General features: G+C 37.1%; 4 protein-coding genes across 7 annotated transcripts; 2 read left to right on the plus strand and 2 right to left on the minus strand.

Moving 5' to 3' along the window:
* Positions 1–1,654: 1,654 nt before the first annotated feature.
* LOC149053585 (G protein-coupled receptor GRL101-like) lies at positions 1,655–10,497 on the plus strand. The gene is made up of 10 exons (XM_089203197.1): positions 1,655–3,802; positions 4,058–4,139; positions 4,794–4,856; positions 4,986–5,066; positions 5,580–5,624; positions 6,333–6,383; positions 7,237–7,293; positions 7,476–7,538; positions 8,068–8,122; positions 9,825–10,497. The coding sequence occupies exons 1-9, from the start codon at positions 2,825–2,827 to the stop codon at positions 8,100–8,102; spliced, it is 1,455 nt and encodes a 484-aa protein (XP_089059323.1). The 5' UTR covers positions 1,655–2,824; the 3' UTR covers positions 8,103–8,122; positions 9,825–10,497.
* On the plus strand, positions 8,139–9,835 carry LOC149053586 (uncharacterized). The gene has a single exon (XM_089203005.1). The coding sequence runs from the start codon at positions 8,420–8,422 to the stop codon at positions 9,182–9,184; it is 765 nt and encodes a 254-aa protein (XP_089059131.1). The 5' UTR covers positions 8,139–8,419; the 3' UTR covers positions 9,185–9,835.
* Positions 10,498–11,818: 1,321 nt separating the features above from the next.
* Positions 11,819–14,380, minus strand: LOC149053587 (diacylglycerol kinase theta-like). The gene is made up of 5 exons (XM_089203129.1): positions 14,343–14,380; positions 13,923–13,991; positions 13,646–13,699; positions 13,235–13,333; positions 11,819–12,927 (listed from the first exon to the last, which is right to left on the minus strand). The coding sequence occupies exons 2-5, from the start codon at positions 13,929–13,931 to the stop codon at positions 12,814–12,816; spliced, it is 276 nt and encodes a 91-aa protein (XP_089059255.1). The 5' UTR covers positions 13,932–13,991; positions 14,343–14,380; the 3' UTR covers positions 11,819–12,813.
* On the minus strand, positions 14,349–19,613 carry LOC113672695 (diacylglycerol kinase theta-like). Of its 4 annotated transcripts, none has more exons than XM_089203019.1 (9): positions 19,325–19,613; positions 18,569–18,643; positions 17,943–18,090; positions 17,654–17,695; positions 17,245–17,396; positions 16,578–16,726; positions 15,723–16,011; positions 15,320–15,410; positions 14,349–14,894 (listed from the first exon to the last, which is right to left on the minus strand). In XM_089203019.1, exons 5-9 carry the CDS (start codon positions 17,316–17,318, stop codon positions 14,829–14,831), a joined length of 669 nt encoding a protein of 222 aa, XP_089059145.1. In that variant the 5' UTR covers positions 17,319–17,396; positions 17,654–17,695; positions 17,943–18,090; positions 18,569–18,643; positions 19,325–19,613; the 3' UTR covers positions 14,349–14,828. The 4 variants fall into 4 exon arrangements, with proteins under 4 accessions (XP_089059145.1, XP_089059139.1, XP_089059150.1 ...); XM_089203013.1 differs by having other exon boundaries at positions 18,569–18,619; positions 19,325–19,461; XM_089203024.1 differs by lacking the exon at positions 17,654–17,695.

Below are 19,613 nucleotides of genomic sequence, written 5' to 3' on the forward strand. Positions count from 1 at the left end.
AAATTTATGTAAGTAAGATTGATATCGGCCCAAAATATCAAAAATTGTTTTAAAGGATTTTCTTGAAAATAACAGCACTTGGTGACTATAATAGCTTCTTAGTAAAAGACAACTTACATTGTAATTTACTCCTTGAAGGCAAAGGTTTTTTAGTTTCCTTTTTATTCGAGTTGACAATATCTCAGAATTTGTAATATTGCCAGATCAAACTACCCTGGCACTTGTTGTGTCGTCTAGACTCAGTCAAGTTACTCCTTTCATTGCTATTGCTCAACTGAATTTTATTAAAGAATCAACAAGCTATATTCACAATACAATACTAGGAATCAGTAATACTACTTTTACATAGGAATGTACTTTTACAATCATGTACCGATCGTGTCTTACAGGATATAGCGTGACTATAGTAACGCTTAGGTAACGCAATACACTACATCCTTCCCGGACAAAGTTCAAAGGTTTCTATTTCAAAGTTAATTAAAGATAATCATTTTAAACTATTTTAATCAGCTAATAATATACAAAGTTCTCGTTATCTTGTGTAGACTTCACTACACGTCCGGACCTAGTCGTGACATTGCCTTTATTCTGAGAGGCTTGATCATCGGAATGATCACTTTCCATACAAGCATCAGAATGTTTGTGAATGGTCTCACTAGATTCAACATTCGCTGAATCACTAGAACTACTCGACCCATTACTTTGTTCGTCATTGCTAGTATCTACGATTTCTTCATTCTCATTTGTGAGTGCGCGCTTCAAGTATTTTGCATTTCGAATAAGAGTGGTACCAGTTGCTGCGTTGACCAAGGTGAAAGTGTCTCTCCCCTGGGACTGAATGATAACATGCTTAGCCGGGTGAAATTGAGAATCTAACTTTGCTGGCTTCATGTTTGCGCAAAATACGATATCAGCGATTTTGAAGTTGTGCGGCGTTGCGTTATTGGCTTTTAATCCTCGTCGCCAGTATGTTGTGTCGTCTAGACTCAGTCAAGTTACTCCTTTCATTGCTATTGCTCAACTGAATTTTATTAAAGAATCAACAAGCTATATTCACAATACAAAACTAGGAATCAGTAATACTACTTTTACACAGGAATGTACTTTTACAATCATGTACCGATCGTGTTTTACAGGATATAGCGTGACGTCATCATAAATATGTCTAGTGTGTTCTTTGATCATTACGATATAAAGATTGGGAGCTATTTTACTGGAAAACGTTGCTATTCCCTGCCTTAACCATAGATTTTACTTAAAAAAAAGTAGAGCTAAAGATATCGCTACCACATGAGCATATTTCAGTCTAAAATTCCCATCATGCTTTCTCCAGGAAACTGGAGTACAACAAAATTAAGAAGCTTCATGAAGATCAGTTCCAGGGCTTGGTGGAGCTATTAGATTTGTAAGTGCATTTAGAGTTTAAACCATTTTCCATAATGATCTGAATCTCAAACCGTATACAGTAATATTATTTTACTGTTAACTCCGTCATTGCTCAAATAAAATTTGCCTTACCCAATCATATTATGTTACTGTACTTTAATATTTTTTTCCTTCTCTGTTTCCTTTGTTTAAGATATCTCTCGGAGAACAAAATCGAGGCTCTGCCTGATAAAATTTTCAAGGGCGTTAAAAAGCTCAGATCTCTGTAAGTACAGTTAATCACATACAAAACATTCCAGAATATTTGAAGTGATAGAATGAATATGATATCAGCGTTCAAAACCTGAGATTTTTGTCTACAAATTTACCACGATGTAGAACAGAGGTGGTGCCAATTATCGTCCTCAACAAAGCAACGTTTTTTATATTTATATTGCACTAAAAATGTGCCTTTATTTAACATACTTTTTGTGCACCTAGGTGGATATTATGAAAAAGCGGAAACAAACATTGCGGAGATCTATGTAGTCTTAACTGAAATTCCATGAGAATTTATTAGAATGAGGAATGTGACTGCTGCAAGTCCCCGTTTTGGTGTTAATTGTAAATAGTTAAGTTCTTCGCTTCAGGAATATCTTCGGCAATAGGATACAAAACGTTACCAGCACGACTTTCAACTATGCCCACGAATTGCGAATGTTGTAAGTTTACTGCAAATGACAGATGTTTATCTAGGCAACTAAACTTAGTTGCATATATTGAAATCAGATAACATTCTTTTGATTTCGTTTTGTCAAGGAAAAGACTCGTGCAAAGTAATTTTGGAAAATAACATAAATATAATAAAGGAATTTTTCCCTGGAAGAGTCCGGAAAGAGGCTTTTGTACAGCGAAAGACCTCAACCGAATGGGCTGCCACGTCCATAAAATCAGTAGCCATCAAAAATTTCCAAGAAAGCAAGACGAGACTTATCTTAGGCTAAATGACTACTTTTGAAAGAATCTTTGAGAAAACATCAAGCTAAGGTCCTTAATGAAGATCCTCAGCTAGGTTCCTGATTTTGTCTATTTGGACAGTCAATTTGAACATTAACATTAACTTAATGAATCTTATAATTGAAATTCGCTTTTTTAGGTTATTTATAATATAAACCAACTTAAAATTCACATTATGATTATTTTAAATCACAGGTTCATGCATTACAACCTGATGGCCGAGCTCCCCAAAGGCTTTTTCAAGCATTTGACGCACATCATCAGAGTGTAAGATTCCATGACGATCCTTTCCTTCACTCGCCCCTTCAAACAATTATTTTAATAATAGTCTATGTTATTAATCAATTAATGATCATTAAGGGATTTCAACGATGCAATAATAGTGTTATTTCTTCTTTTTTTTCTTCTTTTTTCGAATTCTAGAACATTGGACACCAACCTGATGTGCTGCCATCTCGATCTTTTCAGGCAGGATGCTGATTGCGAATACTCCTTCAATGACAATTTCGCAAGCTGCCACTCCATGTTCCGCCACCATGCTCCAAGGAGAACTCTTTGGATTGTCGGTCTTCTCTCGTTGCTAGGGTCTTTATTCGTAGTTGGGTGGCAGTATTTCTACCCTGATAAAAATGTGGTCCAGTCTATCATGTTGGTGAATCTGGGTGTATCTGACGGCATCATGGGGATATACCTTATCATTATTGGCATAAAAGACCTGCAATGGTCAGGGGAATACTACCTGCATGACTATGAGTGGCGCACCGGTTGGTTTTGCCATTTCAATGGTGCCATGTCTGTCTTTTCAAGTGAAGTGTCAGTGATGATGATTTCTCTGATCGCATTGGACAGACTCAAGAACATCGTGTTTCCTTACACCTTTGCAAAAATTACCCCAAGGCAGACCTGTCTAATGTGCGTAGTTATCTGGCTGGTGGGAGGCGTTATGGCATTCCTTCCCTTGTCTGGAATGCACTATTTCAGCGAGGGGTACTATGGCAATAATGTAGTGTGCCTGCCCCTGCAGCTTTCCCCTGAATTACAAGAAGGCTGGGAATACTCCACTTCCATTTTTATCGTTTTGAATTTTTCCCTATTCATCTTCATCACGGTTGCTTACGTTGCCATCTTGTGGAAATCATGGTCGTCAAGCAGACGGCTTGGTGCACATGGAACTGTTCGTGAAATACGAGCAAGAGCACAAAGTGCACAAGCTAAAAGAGAAAGAGCACTTGCCAAAAGAGTCTTCTTCATTATTCTGACCGATTTCTTGTGTTGGATGCCAATCATTGCTATCGGCATCCGGTCCCACGTCGAGAAAACATTTGATCCTCCTGGTGATCTGGCAGTGTGGATTGCAGTGTTCGCTCTGCCGATCAATTCAGCTATCAACCCATTGCTGTATACGCTTTCTACTCCACAGGTAACGTTTCTTTTTTGGTTACTTTGGAATAGCACCTACCGTTATGTTCAAATTTGGATTCGTGTCAGAGCAGGCTGGCAACTTAATTTTGTAATTGTAACGATTGACATACAAAACAAGCATGAAAAAGTAAATGATCGGACAGATTTTTTTAGCTTCTCCACCGTTAACTTTAACCATAGAGACCAACATGACTTCTAAATACGTTACTTGAAAGTCTTTACGTAAACTATTCAATATATTTTGAATGTCTAGGTTCAGCCTGTGTTGAAAGCAAAACTGAGGAAGCTGTGGTCCAATGTTCGATCTATTTTCAGCAGAGGACAAAATCAAGAAGGTACAGTTTTAAGCTCCATTGAAAAATACCATGATAACAATAATTGTATTCCAAACCTTGAAATGAACAAACTTTAAGTTTCACCAAATTGAGTATTAGCAACCCAGTTTTCTTTAAGTGACATATGTCATTTTTGCTCATAAGGCTTTCAAGGGGGAGAGGATGGAACTGGTATGAAATCGTAGAAAACTCATGTATTTTCTAATTTTTTCGAAAAAGAAACTGAGCAAATTATTGAAACCACAAAGGTGCAACTGGCAATATGTAAAGTTGTAGCAGACGTAGAGGAGAAAACCAGAATGATTCTAAGTAGAGAGGGGATGAATGTAATAAATCATCAAGTGTAATTTAGGCAACGACACGTTTAGAAATCATGATTTCAGTTCGATTTTCTTTAATACACAGCTTTAGAGATACTAACCATCAGGAACATTGAGACCAATAGGTGCCGTTTGCGACAAATTTTTAAAATAAGGTGCTAGCAAAACCTCATTCTACAAACAATTCTAAAAATATGAATCACTATACTTCTGTCTGAAATTATTAGATGACGATCCATTCTGAATTGTTTTTGTCTGAGCGTTTTTTTTTTCCCTTTGGATAAACCTTACAATGACCATTAATTTTTTATTGGTGTTCCTTTTTATATCAAAGAAGCAGAAAATGATCAGCAGGCACACATTGGAAATGGGGATGAACATACTAACGTCGAGGAGGGTAATATATAGTGCTTCTCAATCTAATCACATATCTTCTCTACACCTCTGTAGGGTTCTATGTGCGATACTTTTCTTTCCTTTCTCTTTTCTGTACTTAATTCCTTTTTTTCATTTTTCTCCCCCCAAGGGGAACAGATTGAAATGCAGTTAATAGCACAGATCGAAATCCCAGAAGTGGAAGCCCCTGAATTGCCTGCTCCCCAACCAGGTCAGTAAATAAATTTAGAATTTTTTATGCCAAAGACAATGTTGTAATTGACTTTGTAATTCAACTCTCTTGCCAGGTATGTATAGTCTAATTAATTAATCTATCAAATATGAGCTCTTTCAAATAAGATGCCTAGAAACCACAGTATTCTTTTTCTGCTCTGATAGTTGCTGTAGGTGCACTTCGAGGAAGGAGAGATCAAGGAAGGGTTTTTCGTATGACTCAAATGTAATGAAATTAGGTTGGATTACTTTTGATTGATAAGTTACCTCCAGATATTCTGGTGATAAATTGCGTTATGCACTTTTAACACCTCCACTCATAATATCACCATTCCTTTAAATTAGTAAACTGTACAGCGTATTATGGAAGGAAGATACCATCGTCCCTTATATGATGCGGTTTTAGTAAATGAATGATACGTATATATTGACAATGATTATTCGTTGTTTCCAGTTTTCAGTTATATTATATGAAAAATAACTTAAAGATAACTCTTTGTTCTGTTGGCAGAGATTGAACAAGCCTGTGAGGAGGATGCGAATCCATCTTCCTCAGGTCAAAATTACTGTCCGACTGTCTTTGGCAGAGGTATTATTCTAGCTACCATTTTCATGCGCACTAATTAACTTGCAGATTTAAATGTGAGCTTTGTAACTCAGTGATATTTCATCAATCAGTGAATACTTGAATAAATATATGAAAATCTAACATACATAAATACATTTGTAAAGAAATTTATTTCACAATAAAACATGAAACATGAGCATTATGTCATGTTTTACTCTACTTGTTCCTTAAAACAGATTATGAGGATGATTTCGACATCAAACCAGCCTCTGCAAAGACTGTGGAAGGTAAACACCTTTTCAATTTTCATTTTTTTTTAGAAATGTCATAACTCTACAAAACAGCGAAAGGTGGCTGGTGCTAACAAGCTGGTGCACTTGGTATACTTGATTGCATGGCTTTGTATGTCAAACCAATAAGATTAGGGTTATCATATTAACGCTTAATCACCAATCAAATAATAGATTCTAAGTCTGTCTCATGAAAAAATTGACGAGAGCAGCTTTTTGGCCACTATTTCCCGTAAGGTACAAAACCCTTCCTCAGTTACTAAATCTAATAGGTCAATGCAATCAAAAAAGTCTTGTTGGAAAGTTTGCTGTTGTTAAAGACTTAAGACATATTTGCGTTATTGACGTTTGAGCCTTTCCGGAACAACTCGCGGTTTATTTAAAAGGATGGTATTATTTAATGCAATCACTGTTCATCATGGCGAGAGCCAGTATCAACAAAGAACACAAAGAGAAGGTAATAGTTGACATCTTCTGTAAGTAGGAGTGTCTCTACACACTAACAGAAGTTTTTTGTTGAGAATCGCCCAGTTTTAAGGAACCTCTAGTTGCAATTGCAATTAACCTTATGAAAGGTTTTAAAAAATTATCTGAAGTGATCAAAGGTTGAGCTACTTACAAGAACCTTTTAAATGATGGATACTCATCTTCAGTGTTACTTACAGCTTCTGATAATAGTTGAAGAATAAGCCGAATGTTGCGGATTTCAGTGAGCACAATACTTTACTTTCTATAATGTCAAGATAAATTTAGTGTAAAATTGTGAAACTTTCCTGACAGAAAGCCAGCACCATCTTCATTTCAGTCATTTTTGGTTCACTGCTATGACAGAGTTATAGTTTTGTAAAGTTTAGGGGTAGCTACATGTAAGTTACAGGGCTGGGGTTGGCCAGTTTGGTAACAGAAGGAACAAAGAGGTTAATGATAGGGCAAATTGGTGACCTTCAACATAGGTTTTAAACGGTGATAAAAGTACACAGCTGACTGTCTCAGCAATCTTGCATAATCAAGTTATGCCCTGTTCCTGGTGATCCTCTCAAAACATTAACCATTTTGTCGAATTCAAGGACAAAAATTAAATACAATATATCTTTAATATTTGTGTGCAGGTGAAGAAGGAGGAAGTAAGCATGAACCTAAAAAGACAACTGAGGAAGGTAAAAACAATTAATTGCTTTTTAGGAACTGAACATTTGTCTCACATGGGTCTCATTTATTCCAGCGTACAGTGTAAGTAGCGACAAGGCTAATTTTCTGACTAAATAGCGGGCAATGGGCCGCAATTTAACAATGAATCTGATTTTACACAGCTGTTGAATCTGAGGAGCAGGTGGAAATTGAAGAGATTTCAGTACCCAGTAACAAAGGTAAAGGAGATAATGGTTTTTGATCGGTCACTCAAGAGAGTAAGGCATTTTATGAGTAATTAAAACATCTCTTTTCCCTTGGTAGTCACTGGAAAAATTCTAGTGTTAATTCCTAAGTACAAAGACAAAATTTAATGACTGTATACTAACTTACATTGTATCAAATAAATCTTTTTTTAAAGAAGCTAGAAAAGCTGAAGAAGAAGAGGAGATGCATGAGCCTGACATGGATGTCGTAGAGGAAGGTAACATTTTTCATAAATCAGAAGAGATAAACTCAGATTGGTCCACACATGCTTTATAAGGTGACGCATAATCAGTCCACTCGATTGGCTGAAGATCACTTGAGGTGCTCTGTCGAAAGGTCGCGATTCACATCGGGAGTTGATTACATTGAGGAAAAAAACACACCACTTGAGTATTATTATACCTCCTCGTAACGAAGAGCCATAACTTTTTATACAATGCTAAAATCCTACATTTATGAATTTATTGAGCCGTTTTACATGTTTGTTTGTTTGTTTTTTAAGCGATACAGTAATAATTTGCCCAGATACAGAAAACAGAACCGCCACTTACCACAACTCATTGAATGGAAATAGTGACTTTGATGTTGTGTACCTCAGGTTTCAAAACACTTCAACACAAGCAAGCAAAATTAAATGAGCTGTAATAAGTGGCAGCTCTGTTTTCTGTACTTGTGCAATTTAGTACTGCATCGCTTGAGAAAAAATGAGCGCGTTGCATTTCTATCTCTTTTCGTGTTCCGTCCAGGGGAAGAAGACGTGTTTGATACCAGCCCGCTTTAGTACTTTGTTTTCGAATCAAGGTAAATGCTAATTACGTCTGCTTAAATACTGAATACCGCTGACTAAAGGGGTAATGAAAAAAAATCCCTCTAAAGAAGGTAGTATTTTTTTGTTACATGTATCCAATCAGAATAAGTGTAATATTTGAGATGTAGAGTGAAAATCTTCGATGCGTTACGGTGTGTATACATGTATAGTTGACTCATGATTACTCAAACTATCAGTTTGTTGAACACGATCTATATTCTGATTTACTGGGTGTGGCGAAATGGCTTCATGATCACAAACTGACTTTAAATTTGGACAAAACTAAATGTATGCTTATCGGTAGTAATAGGAAACGCGAAAGCAAAGTTGATATGACTGTCTCAACTTTAGATCATAGTATAAGTAATGTTCGCAGCTTTAAATACCTCGGTATACATATATCTCCGGATTTCACATGGACTGATCATATTGAACACCTAACTGGGAAAATCAATCAGAGGCTTGGGCTTCTCAAGCGTATAAAGCATTTATTGCCTTTCAGGGCGCGTCTACTTTTCTATAAAAGTCTTGTTATGCCCCTTTTTGAATATGCTGATCTTGTATGGGGCGATAAACATAATATTACCCTTATGTCTAGCTTGCAAGTTTTGCAAAATAAGGCCGCTAAAGTTATTTTAAATAGACCATTGTACTCATCCTCCACTGAGGCATTAGCCGTTCTCAAGTGGCTGCCTCTAGAGAAAAGGCGATTTCAAAGAAGGTGTGTACACGTATACAAATGTATCAATGGCTTAATTAATCACGATATAGACTTGATTAGACAAGACATATTTCATAGGCATAATACACGTAACAAAGGCAATTTTAGATTACCACGTGTCAAAAGAAATTGGGGGAAGCAAAGAACACAATATCATGCCGTTTCCGATTTTAACTCCCTCAGTCAGACGATCAAAGACTCAAGGAATGTAAATAGTTTTAAACGTCATGTTTTTAAGTTTTTAATAAAGCTACTTACGTTTAATTTTTACTTATACTTATTTTTAAATTTTGTGCATTTTTTGTATCTTTTTAATCCCTTTGCAATTTTATAGCTTTGTTCTTTTTACTATGAAGTTGAAGTTATTGGAGATAAAGGAGATGAAGTCTGATTTGTTGTAGCTATAATATACTGCTCGTCTCTTTCAAAGTCACTTGCAAATTTTTTCAGGCAGCCCATTCATTGTTGGCAGTAAGGCTACCAAAACATTTTCAAACTAATCAATTTTTTCTCTGCTTGATTACGATTTGAAAAAGTATAACTTCAAAAAAAAACTTCTGGGTGGCTAATACGCTGCACTGATGAGTGCTCTCTTTGGTTATGCTTGTATATTCAAACTTGCCTTCTGTCCTTAATGCACTGACCAGCTTCCTGATTGACAGTCTGGTCACCTGACTATCTGTGCAACTGGCCGGTAAGCCGTCAAATTGAATTGACTACCTGAGCTATGACCACTGGCTGACTCACAGATGGGCTGATTGTCTGCCCGACTGTCTGCTGGACTCTCCACCTGGCCAGTGGACATGGTTATAACTAACTGAATTAGATTATGGCTGCAAAACACTTCATACAGACATGCAAACATTCAACGCTTGACTGACTGAATTTCGGGTCCGTAGATCAAACAAACAACTAATCGATAAGTTAATTTTGCGTTCATTGATAAGCGTGCTTTTTTCCTTTGCCTCTGACAGTTTCCAAGAGCCAAATACATTGCCATTTGTATGGAGACCGCGAGGGCTAGAGAAAAACTGAATTATTTCAAGGAAAAGGAGAAAAATAATTCTCGTAATCAATACATACTGTCTATGGTAACATCTTAGTCTTTAATTTCTTTTTCTTAGATTTAATGTTATCAATACTCAGTAACTTTGCTTTCTGAACTTATCATTGTATGGTAACAAGATATAGTTGGAGTGGAACATATTGCGCTATATCTGAGTGGGCGTGTAATTTCTTTTTCTTAGATTTAATGTTAACAATACTCAGTAGCTTTGTTGTCTGAACTTATCATTGTATACCTTGCACTCTATCTATCAGTCCATCTTCCTTTTGTTTTGTTTTGACCGTTTTTAGTTTGCTTGTTTGTTTCTTTTTGTAACATGTACATCTACCTGACACTTTTAGCCTGTTAGTTTTAGCGTATTTCTAAAGACCATGATTGCTACACCACAGTTAAGTCGGATAGCTCAAGATGGAACACAACAATATCAGGGGTGTAGCCAGCCTTGAGTTCTGTACCTCTTAACTTTTATCACATCCCTCGTGCAAATTTTGAAACAAAAATTGAACTTTCTTTGGGTATAGGCCCACGACAAGTCGAAAAGCTGGCTATGCTCCTAGTGTGATAAGATATTCTATTCTGCATGCTGAAAAAAAGGTCTTAGAATGCCACTAACTTAGATATTTAGTAGTGTTTATGAATCTAATTTTGTAGCCCATTTCTAGATTTTTTAATTCACAACGAGAATTCTAGTTAATTTTAGTATGTGGTATTCTTTTATATCTTTGTTAAAACGGGATCATCATCATGGCTTCTACAGTAAGAAAAAATTGAATGTGTCTGTAGCTTTTTGAGGGACGTCTCACAGAGGTACGAACAAGGGGTTCAAGATCTACTGTAAAACGTTAACGAAGACTTCAATAAAACATCTTTAAGACCTTACATATGAGTCCGTTCTCAGTTTACCCTATCAAGGTTTCTAAGTCACGCTTCAGGTTCATCCACAGTGTGGATTATGTGCCACAATGACCTGTGACTAGTAAACTGATACAAAATTGCTTTCTGTATCTCTCATAATGTTGAACTTTTTGTTTTTTAATGAATTATTCAGTTTGAGTTTTTCCCAAAAACTGAGCTGTTTTCTTTTGACACCATAATGTATCTCCTTGAAGCGACTCTCTTGAGGGTTTTTGGTTACCCCCATGTAAAATAAGGCGTAACAAATATATATTTCCCGGAGGTTAGGAAACATTTTTAAGCTTTTCATTTTCTATCCAAAGACTTCCACCAGGGGTGGGTGGGAGTGACGGTTAGTATTTAAAAAACCCTCAGATAAGAAATCTTTACTGCAATGTGATTGGTTTAAAAGTCTCCCACTACCCTTTGTTCTACCTTTTAGGGTGTTGAATCTTCATGAATTTTTGTCCTTAGTGACTGCTTGTGATATTTCCTTCTTGTCAACCGCTGAGATAACTTAAGAAACTCAATAATTTGCCATTGCGGTTTAATTTACCAGGGAAATAGAATTTACACTCCAAATTTACATTTCCAGTGAAGGACTCGAAGGTGTAACATGTAGAGCTACACAGCTATAATGACCAAACTTGAAAGAGACCTTCAGCTAAACCTGAGTAAATCGAGCCAAAAACCTGAGTAAAACTAACTTAACTTAACTAACTTAACGTCTGTACAACTCACTAGAAGCAAACCGGAAAATCTTCCCTTCCATTCTACACTCTTCCTCATGCTACACAGCTAACCTTGCCTCTGGAAGCCTGACACAGTGAGGACGAGCATAAACGAGGGGTAAGTGAGAGAAAAATCTAATTAGAATGAAGGAAGGTGACATGCCTTCCCAGAACCTCGCCGATTTTTGCTCGCTCTCTTTTACTCTTCTCTCCTCTTACCGCGAGCCTATCACCAGCTATGCCTTTAAAGACAAAAAACAAACAAACAAACAAAAAGTTTTCTCACAAATTCAATTCACTCAGAACACATCTACATGAACTGATCATTTTATAAAATGAAACATGGAGAAAAGGTAAGTCAATAGAAGGCGTTCATGCATATTAGCTTGTTAATGAATACTTCTGCAGTTAAACCACTTTTTACATATAATTACAAATACAACATTCTTTTGTAATATACTCGAACTTATATTATCTTCAAATTCACCGGTGTCTTCTGCAAAAAACTCCATTGACGGGACAAGCTAAGCTTTCAACTCCACCTCGAGACAGAGATTTCAACGTTTCAGTTCGCACCTTTGATATACGATTGTGGAACACCAGGGTACGCGTATCGTCGACTCTCAAGTGTTTTCATTCCTATCTGAAATTGCGTTAGTAAATCGTATTCTTCTGACTTTTTTCTTAAGTATGAAATCATTAATAAACTGCGATTCGTCTAGAAATCTCGCGCCACCCTTTTTTTCCTACATACGACTATGGAATACCAGGTTACGAGTTTGGTTCGTTAGCGCGTAGCGTCTACTACAACGCCTTTGCGCATTTACGGGCGGAACGGGGAAAGACAGAATGTGGCTGAGACTAGTTCAGAATCATTATATACCACTTCGATAAACAAATCATGGCCGGTGTTAGAAATTGACTCTAATAGAACGAATGGTAATGTACACTGAAGAGGTTCGAATGGTGAGGACTGAGCCGCTCTCGTTGTTTCAACCAGCATGCATTTCGTGCTGGTAGAGTTTCACAATTGGTTCAATTTAATGCACTATAAAGATGGAATTTTAGTCTGCACTTTTTACAATACAGCGTATACCCAAAGCGATACAAATGACAGTAATTTCCTTTACAATTTCGAATTACATTTTCTCGGCTAAAGCAATACTTAACTAGATGAAACTTTACAAGATTACCAAGTTAAGTATAAATCAGAGCTGGAAAAAACATCCAGTATGGTTTCTAATTAAGCTGCCATAAGCCCGGGGTAAGTGTTTAATCGTCATAAAAAATAGTTCTTGTTGCGCTGGGGCTTGCAGGAGGGCGAGACGAACTTGTGGGTCTTCTTTTGTTTTTTACTTTAACCTTCCTCTTCGATAGCATCAGCGCCTAAAGAAAAAAATAAGTGAACTTACGATGAAATTTCTAGAAGCGTTCGATGGCTGTTTGGGTTCTAACAAAATATTCTTAATTCTGAACCAAATTCGTCCGGTTATAAACGTTTTATTGAATTCTTGGATGTAAATGTTGACAAAAAAATAATAATAAAAAAGTTTCTCAGGTAAAAAGATAAAACTAAATTGATTTTTCGAAATGTTCTAGGTGCATTTTTAACACTGAGATATGCGAGTCCAATCACAAGCCTTTCATTTTCCCCAAACGGTAATCTTGTACAGCATCGTTACACAGTAAATACCTGTGTTAGTATGGGCCGTACAATCACATTTCCAGGAGGCTGCATCCAAGGTTCACCATCTATTTGTACAGGCATCTCTGATTTTAATTTGATGTTAATCTGTAATGAAGTAATAATAATTGTCATCAATTAAGAAAAAAAGCATTGAAGCGGATGAATGAAGAGGGTAAATTTCTAAAGAAACTGTGGTTCTGCGTCGGTGTGTGTGGGGGGAGGCGGGGAGGGAAGGGGTGGTATTACATGATAGTTTTTTTATCAACTGATTTTATAAAGTAAATATGCAAAAAAATGACGCTACACCACTGGTGGGAACATAGTAACGTGAAAAACAGAAATTACAAGAGAATAGTACGAGGATAATCAACTTATGGCTTCATTGTTATTTACTGGATTACAACCAGACATCCATACCTGGGCTCCCTGTGCTAGCCGAATACCAGTCCTGATTCCACTTTGAATCTGACCCTTTTAATAAAGAATTCGTCTCAATTAAGAACTAAGGCACCATTTTTATTGCTAAATAAAAACGTTTCTTATGCAAATATTTAAGAGGAACGGAAAAGGCAGGATACAAAAATTGTGGCAGTTGTAGAAAAAAATACGCGGAGCAGATTGGAGAGAACAGTATGGTGCATATGCCTACTGATGTTAGGGCGTGAAGGTAAAGATGGTGGTGATTCTGACTCACCAGGTGCATTACTCCCTGAAGTCCAACCACCTCGACAAGACCGTCACAGTGACAAGCTGAGGCATGACCCTGCAAAAAGATTCAAGCAATTTCAATTGTGTGTGGAAAAGGAATCCGGGATTGCATTTATTTCGTTTAACTTCGCTTTGCGATTGGTCCAGATAATTCAAGCCACTCTCTGAACCAATCACGGGCATAACTAAAACCAACAGTGGTTTGGTCATTTGCTACTTCCCGCGCTATTGGCGGTTTGGACAATTCTACTCTTCGCACTTATTGGCTTCTTTATAGCTAATGCGCTGAATCTTTGAGTCTTTTCCAGACTTCATCTTCTAGGGACAAAATGTCATGGTTATTTTATCAGTTGTTTGGTGCTAAGAATGAGCAGATATCCCACTAAATTCATGAAGTACTACATACATCTTCTTTGTCTGGTCCCCATGCAACTGTGCCTGCTCCCCAACTGGCCGGAAAACAAATTAAAAAAAAAAGTTAAAGCGCAAAATTTATACAAAAGAATAAAGGACTTTACAGGTAATGAATTGATAATCGCAGGTCAGCTGCTATCAAAGTAATCTCAGAAAAGAAGCCTTAAAAATTCAGACTTTGACTAGAATCGAACCCGGGCCTCCCAGATAATAGTTGGGGACTGCTGCGAAGCCACGTGATGTGAGTGAGACAAATTTTAAAAGGTTGTTCGTTCCCGTAAAGGAATCAGATCGTGATTATATGAAACAAATAATGTTGACCTACACGAATCATACTTTCACCAGGCATAAAAACTGTGCAGCTTAAAATTACTTGTTGAAGCCGATGTGCAGCGATTTTCTTGCAATTAAATTGAAAATCTAACCACTGCAAAGTTAATTCGAATTAATTTGATTGACCTCAATTTCCAGCTTTTACTTACCTGCCTATGTTCAGAATTACAATTCCTTCTAGTGTTGGTAAGTTAAGTTTTTTGCCATCAGTCTGCAGCGAAAAGGAAGTAAATGAGATACTGGTCCCTAGAAAGTTAAAGAGGACAAAAGGCAAAGAAGCACCGCAAAACGCCAAAACAAAACGCTCAGGTGTGATTGGAGCATGAAATAAAAAATTGTGCAACTGATACGCATGCAATCATTAAGAGTTGAATACAAATGACAGACGATGATGATTTGGACCAACACTCGATGCTAAGAAAGTTAATTCTGATACAGGGGTTTCAATAACCTTTTTCCATTAGCAGCTGTCGATGGTAAAATAGGCGGCTGTGCTCGAAAAGAGGCAGTATGGTGAAACCCAAACATGAGCCCGCTTGCAGGGTAAACAAAAGGCAATAAGAGGTCTTATAGTCAGCAGTACACCCCTTTTATTGTGATCAGCCATTCAATACCATCGTTCTACAGATTAATCACCTCTATTTCGACCTCTTGAGTAAATGTCCGCGAGTAGCCTTTGACCATTTTCTTTATCCCTGCTCTAAAGTAAACTCCTTTGTTATGAAGCCTGAAACAAAAAGAAACCAAAAAAAAAAGAGGGAATTAGAGATTCAACAGAGTCGCACTAACAATAAATTGCAAAACACAAAGTCGGGGTTTTTTCAACCTATCCCTTTTCAAAAGAGCTTTCAACGGAGGTTAAAATTTATCCGGAGTTTGAGTACATTAAACACAGTAAAGATGAAACAACAGTACATCTCAGAAGACTATGGAACCTTTTTTACCATCCAATGGCTTTCGCAATCAACACTCTTTTTCTTCGATCGAAGGCACTACGACTAATTTTGTAACCTGTAAATTGAATCCTTTGTATTCTCACCTGCTATGGAATTTATCAGGTGCTTCCTCCCTCTGGAGATGAAAATCTAAACAAAGCTCAGCTCCAATTCCGCTCCCAAAGTAATTATTCATGGTAAAAATACTAGAATTGTCTTCTCTTCCTCCCATCGAGCCAAGCGCACTGTCGTTAGTGTCCACTGAATCAAACATGACACACCATCTATCAAGAAACACTTCGTGTGCCTGATCAACGGCCATGAGAAGCGATACAGGACTCTCGCCACCAGAGTAACCACCTCCCCAATGGAGAACACGAGAGAGATCATTACCTGTAAGTTGAGAATCTCGTTCAATCTCCCACTCATTTTCTAGCTACTATGGAAATCACGAGAGAGATGAATACATATAAGCTGGGAATCTCATTCAATTTGCCACTAATTCTCTTGTTACTATAGAAATCACGAGAGAGATTCATTCATATGAGAGTCTCGTTCAATTTTCCACCCATTTTCTTTTCACTTTGCTATACCACCCGAATGGCAGCTTTTCAAAATACGCTACAATCGTAACTTGAAAATGCTCATATAATTACCGTATAGAGTTCCAGACTTTCAGTAATCAATACTACTTGATTTACTTTCAAATACTACGAACTTTTCAGGCCTAAAAAGGGAAAATCTGCATGACTTTCCAGGGTCTATATCGCCTAGAAAACACGAATGACTAAGTCATGATTAGTTTCAGATTTCCATCCCATTGACCAAGTTTGTTGAACGAGTCTTGAAATCTATGACATATCGCAGAAAAACAAAACGTACAAAGGTACTTTTGACTCTGGAAATAAATTTGCTCTAAATCGTGGGGAACACGAATACTTTGGAAAAAATCTACTTACCAATGCCAAGAGGAAGAACTGCTGATGCAGGTAGCTTACACTTCATCTCTTGAACAACATCATCCAAACATGACAGCACCCAGCCAACTGTGCCATCACCACCACAGATCAAGACACGAAAATCAGAAATAGATCTGAAAGCATAAACTCTGAAACAAAGATACAAATCGATTCATATTTTAGATATTCAGCGATTTAAAGACGATGGGACAAAGCTGACAGAAGAAGACAAGGCTTAGAGTTTTAAGTATAGAATAGCTGTAAATGATTAATTTGGGAAGCAACCAATACGACAAAATATAAATCGCTCTTCTGCAGGACGACGTCATATAAGGAAAACTAACCCCCATGCCTTTTTTGGACTAAAAATTTTACATCAATCTTTACCACTTCCTTGCTTGTTCCATCTTGAAAGCGAGGCTTGGGGGGAGACATTGGGTTATCTCATGTAAATATGGGTATCGCCCTTTAAAGGGTGCAATCTGCACTGGAAAGATTCTGCACCCACCCATATCTGCACTATGGTTTGATTAGCTCGGCCTCGGTCAATTCTTGTGGACACAAGAGTCTAAGGAAATAGTTCTTACTAAGTAAACAACTTCCGTGTAACCTCAACAAATTTGGGTGGGAATTCGTCTCGATATGGAGGGGAGTGAGTTTAACATACCCTGATAATGGGCCTCCCTCTAAGAGGCTGTACACTTGATTAGGGTTGAGCAGTCTCTGGAAAGCTGTGAACATGTCTGCCCCCTGACCGCCACCACTTTTGGAGTTTACCAGTACTAGAAGGGGTTGGCTTCCAGGGGGGAACAGTCCAGGCTATAGGGAATAACAAAAAAATCAAAATAGGCATAACTCCTTAACTGTAGGAAGAGAATACCGATATGCAAGAAACAGAAATCTTGATTCCAGTCAGTCTTTTTCAGTTCATCTGTTTTTTAAAGTACTTCTAGGAAATGCTCTACAGAAAGAACACAGAATTCACTTTATACTTCCCATGGGCACTGCCAGTGATATAATAATGTGTCTTAATTATTAGATACATGAACTGAGCTCTAGGATTACTAGTAACTCACCACAACTTGAAAACACACTTTTCACCTCACAAAATTCCATGGCTACAAAACAATTACAAGAAAAAATATGAGAACAGCCAAAAGCCTCCCTTTGAGTATTTTAATGTGTAAAATATTAGGTCGCCAAGGTGTTGTCAATCTTGTTACCAGGGTCACTGTCACTCTTAAATAGCTGAATGGACATGGCAGTTGGTCAGGGAAACAAGGACTCAGGAAACGTACATTAGCCCCTCGTAAAACAAAGATACTTGTTTAGAAGCATCTAAAAAACAAACAAAACAGAACTTACTTTCTCCTAGAATGTTGCCAATCAAAATTTTGTATTTGCTTGTGTCAAGGCCAACTGGGAGACTACCAATGCATATGCATAAACTGCCCAAGGGTTCTATGTTTTGCCTCAGGTAGAATCTTGTGGGTTTCATTTTCCTTACAGATTTCTGCAAAGAAAAGAAGTACATTAATTTTTATAAGGAGTCTAACACCTTCAGATGAATATAAGATCTATTATTAATCATTAAAAATCACCTTGTAGTTATCAAAGGAAGTTAATAACAAAATGGGTGCAAAGACATGAAACTATGGAAAGCAAAGTTGTCACCACCTTACCACCATATATTCAATGGCTGTAACTTAAAAATAAGAAAAGTGGAAGGTAAAAAGGCAGAGGAGCCCCTCACCCAGATAATTAACCCTTTACACCCAAAGATCAGTGTGCATATTCACCGTGCTGTTTTCTATACATTTCCTACGGTGCTGACATGGAGATTGTTGATCATTATTTAATTCTCATGACCTTAATGTTTGATTCAGGGGTGATACTGTAAGGAGAAATTAGATGTTGGTCAGTCTAAGGGGTAAAAGGGTCAAACTATTATACTGTTTAATACTACATAACTACATCTACTGTTGACTTACTACGTGAGAGGTTGATGATTCTCTGTTAGCTTCTGTCCTTCAAATGACAACCTATAGATTTTCCAAATGTACTTCCTATTAGTTTTTAATTACAAAATCATATTACATTATGGTTTGTGTATTAGTAAACAAACATTAAACTGTTTGTCTCATGATGTCAGAGTCAGACTAATTGATAGATAAACATCCATTTAATCCATCAACACCTTCATCAGTGTTGAGGTTGAAAGTTGATATGTCACTATTTGTAGCACCTTGGTTTGTAATTACTGGTGGATTATAGCTTGCTGTCATTGGAGTATTTCAATACTCATTAATTATTCCCTTAAAGGTCTACTTTGTTACTGATCAGCTGTTATGCTATTTGATAGTAAGCATTTCAATTCCATCATCTCTATTGACGTATTAGATTTGTGTGTAAGTTGAACAGTTAAAGTTAACATCTAACCCTCAACCACCTTGAGTGTTGTACTATGAATATTGACAAGTTTTCATGCAAAAAGCTAATGAGAAGACAGGTCCTTAATGGTCAGCTAATGGTCGAATAAATGAATATCAGGTTATATTGTTTGATTCAGTATTAAATTTTTATGGCTGAAAACATAAATATGTATCAATCACACAATGCAGTGGACTGATATGTTGATTTTTCAAGTACAGTGTATAAGGGCCATCTGATTACATCAATCAGAAATATAAAACTGTGTAAAACCATACTATGTAAACTTGACATTATTTGATTCCTTATCCACTTACCAAGAGACAATATGCAGACCTCCTTCCCTGGAGAGTTTAAGTAAGATGTGTCTTTGTATTGCCTTCTTTAGGTGATGCACTGTCGCATTTTGGATGACAACTACAGCTGAAAGTTTATTAAAAGGCATATAAAATTATATACATATAAGGAGTGGATCTTCCACTGTCTTCCCCCAATTTTTTTCACCAAAGAGAGCCATCACTTCTGGATGCGATAGAGAGTCAATCTTTTCCTCCGATTCTTCTGGGCTTTCTTCGTCCGCCATATTGAGTTGAGGTTCATTCCCAG

Source organism: Pocillopora damicornis, chromosome 1 (assembly GCF_964200805.1).
Source record: "Pocillopora damicornis chromosome 1, jaPocDami1.2, whole genome shotgun sequence".
Lineage (NCBI taxonomy): Eukaryota > Metazoa > Cnidaria > Anthozoa > Scleractinia > Pocilloporidae > Pocillopora > Pocillopora damicornis.

Bases quoted from the DNA above. Each gene is read 5' to 3' on its own strand.
- LOC149053585 (XM_089203197.1), top strand. From the start codon at position 2,825: ATGTGCTGCCATCTCGATCTTTTCAGGCAGGATGCTGATTGCGAATAC. The intron at 4,857-4,985 runs GTAATATATAGT...TCTCCCCCCAAG, and splicing joins ACATACTAACGTCGAGGAGG to GGGAACAGATTGAAATGCAG. The intron at 7,539-8,067 runs GTAACATTTTTC...TGTTCCGTCCAG, and splicing joins CATGGATGTCGTAGAGGAAG to GGGAAGAAGACGTGTTTGAT.
- LOC149053586 (XM_089203005.1), top strand. From the start codon at position 8,420: ATGCTTATCGGTAGTAATAGGAAACGCGAAAGCAAAGTTGATATGACT.
- LOC113672695 (XM_089203024.1), bottom strand. From the start codon at position 17,318: ATGTTCACAGCTTTCCAGAGACTGCTCAACCCTAATCAAGTGTACAGC. The intron at 16,727-17,244 runs GTATGTTAAACT...TCTTTGTTTCAG, and splicing joins GAGGGAGGCCCATTATCAGG to AGTTTATGCTTTCAGATCTA. The intron at 14,895-15,319 runs GTGATTAATCTG...TTTTCGCTGCAG, and splicing joins CTCAAGAGGTCGAAATAGAG to ACTGATGGCAAAAAACTTAA.
- LOC149053587 (XM_089203129.1), bottom strand. The intron at 13,334-13,645 runs GTATGGATGTCT...ACTTCATTACAG, and splicing joins GGCTAGCACAGGGAGCCCAG to ATTAACATCAAATTAAAATC. The intron at 12,928-13,234 runs GTATTTACTGTG...TTTTTTCTTTAG, and splicing joins TACGGCCCATACTAACACAG to GCGCTGATGCTATCGAAGAG.